This window comes from Triplophysa dalaica, chromosome 20 (genome assembly GCF_015846415.1).
Source record: "Triplophysa dalaica isolate WHDGS20190420 chromosome 20, ASM1584641v1, whole genome shotgun sequence".
Taxonomy (NCBI): Eukaryota; Metazoa; Chordata; class Actinopteri; order Cypriniformes; family Nemacheilidae; genus Triplophysa; species Triplophysa dalaica.
The window spans coordinates 5413828-5423204 of record NC_079561.1 but is presented as its reverse complement, the minus strand read 5'-3'; the positions used below and the strand labels follow the sequence as shown (position 1 = coordinate 5423204).

General features: G+C 37.9%; 1 protein-coding gene and 1 long non-coding RNA gene across 2 annotated transcripts; both read right to left on the bottom strand.

Moving 5' to 3' along the window:
* Positions 1-211: 211 nt before the first annotated feature.
* On the bottom strand, positions 212-9103 carry ctdsp2 (CTD (carboxy-terminal domain, RNA polymerase II, polypeptide A) small phosphatase 2). The gene is made up of 7 exons (XM_056732502.1): positions 8309-9103; positions 4388-4539; positions 3832-3933; positions 3633-3689; positions 3077-3169; positions 2379-2564; positions 212-1557 (listed from the first exon to the last, which is right to left on the bottom strand). Exons 1-7 carry the CDS (start codon positions 8367-8369, stop codon positions 1423-1425), a joined length of 786 nt encoding a protein of 261 aa, XP_056588480.1. The 5' UTR covers positions 8370-9103; the 3' UTR covers positions 212-1422.
* LOC130408964 (uncharacterized) lies at positions 4747-8302 on the bottom strand. Its single transcript, XR_008904809.1, has 2 exons — positions 6948-8302; positions 4747-6531 (listed from the first exon to the last, which is right to left on the bottom strand). It is a non-coding gene; the product is annotated as an uncharacterized LOC130408964 (long non-coding RNA).
* Positions 9104-9377: the final 274 nt, after the last annotated feature.

The following is a 9377-nucleotide window of genomic DNA, read 5'->3' as shown; positions in this document are numbered from 1 at the left end:
TCCCTAGTGGTTAAAGAAAGATTGACAAGCTGCCATCATTTTTACAAGTTATTAGACTGAACATTTATATTCTGGAAAAAATTAGAATTTTATGTAGTTGTCTGTAGTACAGGAATATTTTGAATTTTGTATGTATGCATTCTGTAGAGCTTTTTTGTTCAAGTTAATTAAGAACAATGTTCTGTGTTCCTTCAATGAGACAACAAGGAAATAATTTCAACTATTTTATGTATATTTTTATGCACATGAAAACAAGTGTATTCGTTGGCAGTACAAAAGTTGAACATCACGTAACACAAACCTTACACAGGCAAGATACCACCCTTTGAACATTTTGCTGCGAGTATAAAATTGTTTTAATACTTATGCTACAGTAAAAACAACTGATCATATTTAAAAACAAAAGGTGGTGGAGCAGCTGGTCTGTGCCAACAGCGTTTCATACGAAGAATTCAAGTTTCAACCAAATATACATATAGATGACAGCATAAGTAGTTGTCTGGACAAAATACAGCATGATGTAAACCCTCAATGAGTACGATAAACTAAACAACATGCATCTTTGGTTCAATCTGTGTGGTGTTAATTCTGCCTCTCAAGCATCATAACAAAGCTCAAGTACACTTGAAGCAGATATAAGGACACTTTAAGATGAATACAGTAAATATCAAAGTAACAGTGTGTGCTTGTAATTCACACAAAACAGAGAAAAAACAGGTGTTTTGTTAAATGTTATGTTAAACCACCTTAGTGAAATGGAAGTGTGTTTAAAGGCCTTTAAAGTAATAAGACAAGTGTATGAATTGGTGTCACATTTGTATATAAAACATTTGCATAGCATGTTGGATAATAAAAATATGTATCCCATTCATGCCATTTTACAATTCCTGGCATTATGAGTCTAGAATACAATAGGAAAACTAGACTGCCTGAAAAAATTTGAAGTACGTTGATAAATCAATGATAAAGATTAAAACAAACAGGGTGTAATAGTGATCTGTTCAAGTTGAACTTGCATAGACTGACCTGAATGTTTATTGTGCTGTGTAAAGTATTTTCTGAGCCGATTACCATAGTTCATCTATTTGATTAAACCCTGTATTTTATAATGTTCATCAGCATCTGGTTTAATCTCCCAAAGATGTAGTAAAGAAATCATAATAATAGAAAAGTAAAAAAGTAATAAAAAATTCGTAAATTATTATTGCAAAAGACTCGATGACAGAGTCAGTCTCCGATAAAAATATTTATCGTCTCGAACAGTTAAAGGTCACTTGGACCAAATAACAGAACAGCACAATTTTCAGTAGATTATAAGCTTTTGTGTTTGTGTTTTTAGGTCAGAGGGGGGAGTCTACTGTCATATGAGCTGCTTATGTGTGATTGGCAGTCAGTGCAGCACAACCTGGAGGTTTGCCCTGTTCAGTGTAGGGAGAGACCCCTGAGTTGTTCTAGCCTGCTGTAGACATCATCGGCTTGGCTTAACTCTTCAAATACTGGGATGAGGTGAAGCAGCTCTGTGTCCTCTGTATCATCGAACCAGGACAACACAGGGACCTGTTAAAAACACAGAAGTTATTAAAACACCTCCAATTTACCAGTTTAATAGTAAAAGAAGTGCATGAATCTGTTCCTCGTGATGAGTCTTTGTATTAATATTATTGTATTGAGTATAGACCGTTTCACCGGACGCGTGCGACCGGATTGCAGTTAACTTCCGGTCTGTGTTTGTTATGGGTCTGACTAGTGTCTTAGAATATATCATATTTATAGAACTATTTATATTTGATGTAATTTATGTTAATATTCATTTATATTCTTATTTTATTGTCTAATAATTGTATTAAATAAAAATTTGTTGAATGGGACCGGTAGTTTTTCGCATTTGAAGAAACCGTATGGGACATTGACATCTAGCAATTGAGCTCGATATCGCTGTCTAAATTCAAAATGTTGGGGAGGCAAGCTTTGCCAAGAAACGTTTTTTCTCGGTTTCTTTTGCTTGCTATCATAAATAATGTACAGGCACTGTACAATGTACAGGCACTACCGGAAGTTAAGGGCAGTCCACGAACGTGCGCAGAAACGTGTTTTTCTGTTGTTGCTTTGAAACAATCTATAAGAAGCACTTTAGGGTTGTATTAATACTTCTTTACATTTACATTGGAATTAAAAACCTATTTTAAACCATATAATTAAAACAGTTTTTAACAGAATTTCTTTAAATTCTCCTGGGCATCCACAACCCTGCAAATGTCCGACCAATTCACGGACCTCTTCTAATGACTTAAAGATTTGCATCAAGCGTGTCAAACAAAGGAGACAAAACTAGGATCAAGAATCACTGGTCTTAACAACAGCAGGAAAATGAAACCCACAGCATTCTCAGGGTGGAAGATGTATGAGGCAGGGGAGTTGTCCAGGATCAAGGTTTTGTGGAGCTCACGGCCTAAGCGACTCAGGTCCTTAACATAGCAGCCTTGATAGAACACGCAAGATTCTCGGAAGAGCCGGGACTGGAACACGCCACATCGATCCAGCAGGTCAGTCACTGGGTCTGCATACTACCATAGGGATGAATGCAAGGAGGATGGGGGAGGAGGGATGGAATTAGGAAAACTGCAATGAATCTTAAAGCATAGACTGAATCTGAATGCTAAGACAAGATATTTCCTATAGAAGGTATGGACGTGTCGTCACTTTAACACCACGTGAGCACGCCCCCATGGGTGGCAAAACACTCCACACACACGCCATTCCGTTCAACATTTCTGTGTCCAGGAACACCTGATTCCTTTATCATAAGGATCACCGTAGAGTCCAGCTGCTTGTAATTTCAGCAAATAATTGCATATTTAAGTCACGGTTTCTTTGTTTCTCCTATTCGCCATTTTGCTGGGTGTTTTGCCACAAAGGGGAGCATGTCCCAGGGCATGTCGCCACATGTTCACGTGGGATTGTGACATCAGTGCATACCCTAAATAGGGGTATAATAGTACATGGCAGAGTAGTCATTGGGAGGCATTTCTAAAATGTCCTAAAGCTCTAACTTAAAGGTAAAAAGATGGTTTAATACCTTAGCAAGGCTGGCAGTGAACAGAACACATTCAAACAATTCTCCCATCCTCTGAAGAAACTCGTCCACATATGGCCGCTTCAACACATACACCTACAAAACAGTTTAGATTTTTCACTTAGATTTAAGAATGTAAAAAAACACACAGTAACGTTTTATCAATGTTCTGCGGTGACGCTGGTAGCCTCCTCCTGAAACAAGTAATCAAGAATAGGCCGTACTAGGGGGAACTAACCTATCCTGGATTACTTGAACCAGGGAGAGGCCAAATGCAGGATTCTCTGTGAAGAAAATTGTGGTTGTCTTCAAAATTCTCTTTATGTTAAATAGATCAAAATATCAACATTCTGGTCCATCACATTTATTTGGCGCTGCCGAAGCATTCTCACAGCAATCCAGCAGAGGGAGCCAATCCTTCATTTTTGAATGTGGAACAATACCTCCCCTCTTTCCTCAGGCATATGTCCTCTGTGCACAGCTCTAGTCAATAAACACCAGGCTACTGGCAGGGGATTACCAGTCTTTCTCACGTATACAAGCATTTATCACATCTCACCTGGTGTGTTGTCCCCTCGATCTCCACAGGCACGATGAAATCAGCATTGCTTATTGGCTACAAAAATACAACGTGGATATTTTAAAAACATTGATGGGGTGACAAAAAGCTGTTAGAGGTAAAACTTAATGTTAACGTCATGGTTTTTTCCAAAGTGTCACGTTACAAGATCTTACTATGTTTAATGATAAGGTCGTACCTTAAAGGAGCTATGCACAAGTGTTTCATCAAGATCTATGACCACACAGATCTTACGCTGGTCCTGAGAGGTCAATGCTGGTAGAAGACACTCTCCTGGTATCTATAGATGAGATCAGTTATCAGATACAGCTCCTTGTTTTGTCATAATAATGTAAGCTTGTAACTCTGAGCCAAACAACATCAAAAGGCTTATTTATGATTAAGAATGACATTAAAACACTTATTGTTTTGTTAAAAAAAATTATGTGTACTTAGTTTAATTTCATAAGAAACTTTCTTGAGTAATATTCTACTGGGCACGACAATGCAGTAGGTTAACAAGTACAAATGGCGAAAGGGAGCCCGAGCCTCTCCTCTCAACACTTTATAGGCCATCAATTAAACTTAGTTAAATGGTAATAATTAAAAATAGATATTTTCCAATGAAGCAATAACACACTAAGTTTAATTGTCATAATGAACCAAAATATATTCACTTAATAGGACTAGTTGTTAAAATCCCACTATTTATATATATTTCTAATTATAGTTATGATTTAAGGTTACTATAATACTTTGGCAATGGTTCCATTGTCCTTAGTTGCTAGCAAGGCATCATGGGTAGGTGAAGCTGGCAGCTGGGCATCTTGTGCTCGAAGGCAACAGATGAGCTTTTTGAAGATATTTCGACTTCCAGGTTTCTGAGGCGAGCTTTTATTCACCCGATCTGTTAATTGGCAAACACAACAAAACAGGTTTGATGAATTTTATAATTTGCCTTCTGATGAATCAATTACGTATACATAAAAAAGTATAAATATAAACAATTAAAGCTATCACTAAATACTACAGGCTGATGTTACACAATAAGTACATTTTAATCTTTTCTAGAAACGTTTAACTCTCCAACAGGTGAGAACACAATGCAAGGAAATAAAAAACAAATCCACATTTGCATCAAACACACCACAGAGGTTTGACAGATCTTTTAAATAATTCAGAACACTGGTATGTTTGAGTCCTTAAACACAGAGTGGCTATAAACATCAAAATGACCAAATGCTCAGCCACCCTTCTCCAGCGATGGCACACGTTGCACAAAAACAGAAAATCTGTTTTAAATGAGACTGCTGGCCACGGCTGGTACATGTTATATAATCTCAGAGGGCGGGAAAGCCCACACATTTCAGCTGTACCTTCAGAGCAAAACATACACACACAACTCCTAACATTTCATCAAAGGAGTCTGTCAGAAACAAGCTCTCCGGGTGTAATCCCACATACACGACTCCAAGGCACAGAAATAAGAGCAATGATTGTAACATGGCATCTGTATTTAGCTTTGCAATCCAGTACAATGGGCTTACGGCTCCTTGCATATTTGGGGGTTTCGCATACTTTTGCATTCAAATATCTACATGCAACTGAAATGTGATTTTGTCCAGACATGTCTGTTTAGATTATAATGAATCATTTCTTATAACATTCTGTAAAAGCTCTTGTACCAAAATATGCAAATGATTATTTGATTCTACAACGATGTAACTTTAGTCCTAGTAATGTTTTTTTCCCCGTTCTCAGCTAAAGGCACGAAGAGCCGGCTGATCCTCATTTCCAATCAATGCACACTTTCTCTCTCTCTTTCCCTATGGGGATTTATGTAGCCATAGGAATCATCTTATGTAACATACTAACAGCATGTACAGCGGAGAGAGGATGAGAGAAAATGGCCTCCTCCGTCATCATTTACTCTGTGCGGTGTTAGCCCCTCTGTACACTCACTGATAACACTCCGCTTAACAATGACACTCGGGAAATGGAGTAGAAGGAAAATGTATCCACGAATTCATTTCACACATGAAGATGAAACAATATTGCAGAGCATCTGAACAAAATAAAAAAGATGGGTGAGTGTTTTGGAGGGACTTTTAAGAGTTCTTCCACTGCACGGCTGCTGAAACCTAATCAAATGAAAGGGCATAAGTCCTTTTTTAATCAATTTCCCAGGACACTAGACGTATAACCGAAAACAGCTAAATCTGCCGCTTTTGCAGAACTCATTTCGTTCTCGTTGTGAATAATCTAAGTGACGTTTCCTTAAAATAAAGATATACAAAGTAAAATAAATGACAAACATGGATTTGAGTTTCAAGAGATCTGTGTAACGGGAGTCCAAGGAATCTGCTAAGAAAACAGTAAAAGGCCATGCTTGATATTTGTAATTACACCATTGGACAGAGTAGCTTATAAATACATACCAGCTTTTGCTTTCTTTTAAACTGTTGTCATTCTTGTAATTTCAGGGAGTTGTTTGATTCTATCTTGTTACATGTCTCTTTTTAAACGGAAAACACTGGGGTGGCATCAGTAATATTATCCCACATGTCTTGATCTGGTGTTAAATGTGACCCTGGACAACAAAACCAGTCTTAAGTAGCACGGGAACATTTTTAGTAATCGCCAAAAATACAGGTTATGGGTAAAAACTACAGGTTTTTCTTTTATACCCAAAATAATTAGTATATTAAGTAAAGATCATGTTTCATGAAGATATTTTATAAATTCCCTACCATAATGTATAAAAACTTTATTTTTGTGAGTGGATGGCCTACTATGATAAAGAACTTCAAAGTCGATTTTGTCACTATCGATTTTTAAAGTCGATTTTCACCCTCAGATTCCAGCTTTGTAGACGTTTGTTCTTCCGCCATATATTGTCCTATCCTAACAAACCATATATCAATATAAAGCTGATTTCTTCAGCCTTCAGATGACATAAAAATCTCAATTTCTTAAGACTTAAGGTTTTGTTGGTCAGGGTCACAAATAAACAACCAGCATAACATGTTTATCAGTTCATATGGAAGCTATAAATTGCCAGTGCATTTACAAACAACACATCTTGCACATTTTAAACAAAGCATTGCTTCTCCTGTCCTTTCTTCGTGGAGTGCATTTTAATAACTTCGTTTTGATTTACATCAAGTTAACCTATAGTTAATGGCAAAACAAATGCCATGATAATAAATGAGAGAAACGTTGGTATTTGCTTCTTTTACATTGCGACAAAACAAAGCAAATATTGCATCATCTACTTCAAAATACTTTACACAGTAATATTTTACGTGAACTTACACACTTTGCCTCAGGCATGCAACGCTATTCACATTTGCACTGTATTTGTTCACGCTCTGAGCGCCATTTGCAGTCATGGCTGTTTTTAGAGTTGTTATTGTGTTACTGTTCAAGAGATTGTTTCACTCTCGCCTTGTTATTTCCGAACATTATGGCTGCTTATATTTCGCTAACAGATGTTGTTAACATCTGTAAGCATAACCTGCGAGTTTTATATTCAACCTATTTGCGTCTGATCTATAATTAGCGAAGCTGCGGTCATATCGTCTATTTACTAGAAACGGGATAAACACTGCGCGCGCGTCAAAACACGATAGTTCACTCGATAGTAACTAGGGGACAAAATGGTATCAATCGCGTATTTTATCGTATCCTTAAATATCTTCTTTGTTGAAACGTGTGAAATACGGCCTTTTTCAACCGTTAAGGTTTGAATTTTCGTAATCTTCGCGTATGTGGCTGTTCGTCGCACGGCAGATGGAGGGCGTGTGCTGAGGGGTGTGTTTGTGCATTCCACCGCGGCACCTTGCGTACTCCATTAGGCCGATGTTTTCCTCATTTATACTCGATATTTTCGTGTCACTTCAGTAAGGTAGGGTGCAAGATACACGACCGTTGGTAAGTCGATTAAATAGGGGGGAAATATTTTAAGCGTAAATAGCATGTTAGGACAAAATGTCCCTCGAATTATCCATGCATTAGCCATGAACCGCAGTCCGTTTAACGTCACAAAAGAGGAAACTCGAGTTTGTTTTAACGCTACTTGGATTGGCGACACGTTTTTAAAAATGTTCACACATCAGAATCATGCCTATTGTGTGAAAGGGAAAAAACAAATGAACAATGCGTATATGAATTGTTTATTTATATACGCTTGAGTGTATAGCGGCGCGGGAAACAATACAGCAAAACATGTCAAATGAAGTTACGTCAGAAGGAAAAATACAAACAACCTTAACAGTTTATATTACGTAAACGGTGTTTGCCTGACTGCATCATAAAGGCATGTCACGTTAAATAATACAATAAAGTTGTTATTGATTTAAGCCCTACCAAACCACGTACAAAAATAAGATTTTATATTATCTGACGTATTTTGAGTTGATTGACATGTCTCAGTCGCGAGCGGAATTCGTTAAGTTCTAACCGACTTAACGAATTCCGCTCGCGACTGTGACATGTCAATCATCCCAATATCACGAATAACAACCGTCAATGCTCGAGCGTCGAAGATATATATAAATCTTTCAAACGAACATTGTGACTCTTTGATCCCAATAAGAGAACGTGACAACAAAGAGTTCAGCTCCTATTGACAGCGCTGAACGCGACCATGTAACATGTGACAATCCACTGCCTACCTGTTTTCGAAGACGACAGAGAATCCTCTCTCCGCACTTGAGTGATGATAGAACTTTCCATCTAACAAACGCACAGCCCTTAACGTCCAACCAACCTTTTCCAGCGACAAACAGTCGGCCCGCATTTAGTGGCATTAATAGCTAGCGATGCCTGAAATGAATAATTTCCGTTCGCGCAAAAAATATCTCGATCCGACGGCGACGAATTATTTTATTTATTTATTCCCGCCTTCTATTCTCTTCCACATGGGAGGGGCATGCCACTTTGTTTTGTTTTCTCTTATCTGCTATTCTCTAGGATTCGAGTCTCGGTTTACTCTATCGCATGTATATTTATCCATTGCCCCCTCTGGTCTGGGTAAAGCCCTCACTTTTTCACCGACAACATGGAGAATCCAGGCGAAAGAAGAAAAACAACCGAGGACATGGGGCAAGGGACGGTTTCAAGTTCCCCTTACTACAGATAAACAACTTCTTAGCCGGGGTATATCCAAAATAGTATTTTTTTTAAAGACACTGTCGTTTCGCTCAAACGTATAACGCGCAAACATTACAATCGAAAATGTGTAACGATTGGCGATTTTTGTGTTTTCCGTGTGTTGTTTTGCTTTGGACGGATTCGGACGGGCGCCTTGAAACAGTTGCTCGTTTCGGATTGGATCTTCAGGAAGTGGGAGTTGCTAAAGCATTCTTCTGTACGCTGCACGCTCCATACTGAACGCATTCCAGTGCTGGTTTTGTCACAAATCAGTAGTCTTATGCAGTAATCATGTAAAATCTATATCACAGTGACGGAATGTTTAGTCAATAATGAGAAGGACACGAGCAATGTGAATAAACTGGTCATATTTGAAACGCCTTTCTGATTCTATTTTTAAACGTTTCGCTGTTAGTTCGCATCCTTATCCTGCTGAACAACATTGTCGAGTGAATAGTTGTCATTTTTTTAATTGAACTTGGGATTCTGTGCTAAAAAACACAATTTCTGTTAAAGTAGTTGAATCAAGTGTGATAATCAACAAATATTTTAATTTAGCAAACAAGCACAACGGGGGCATCAATCAAATGA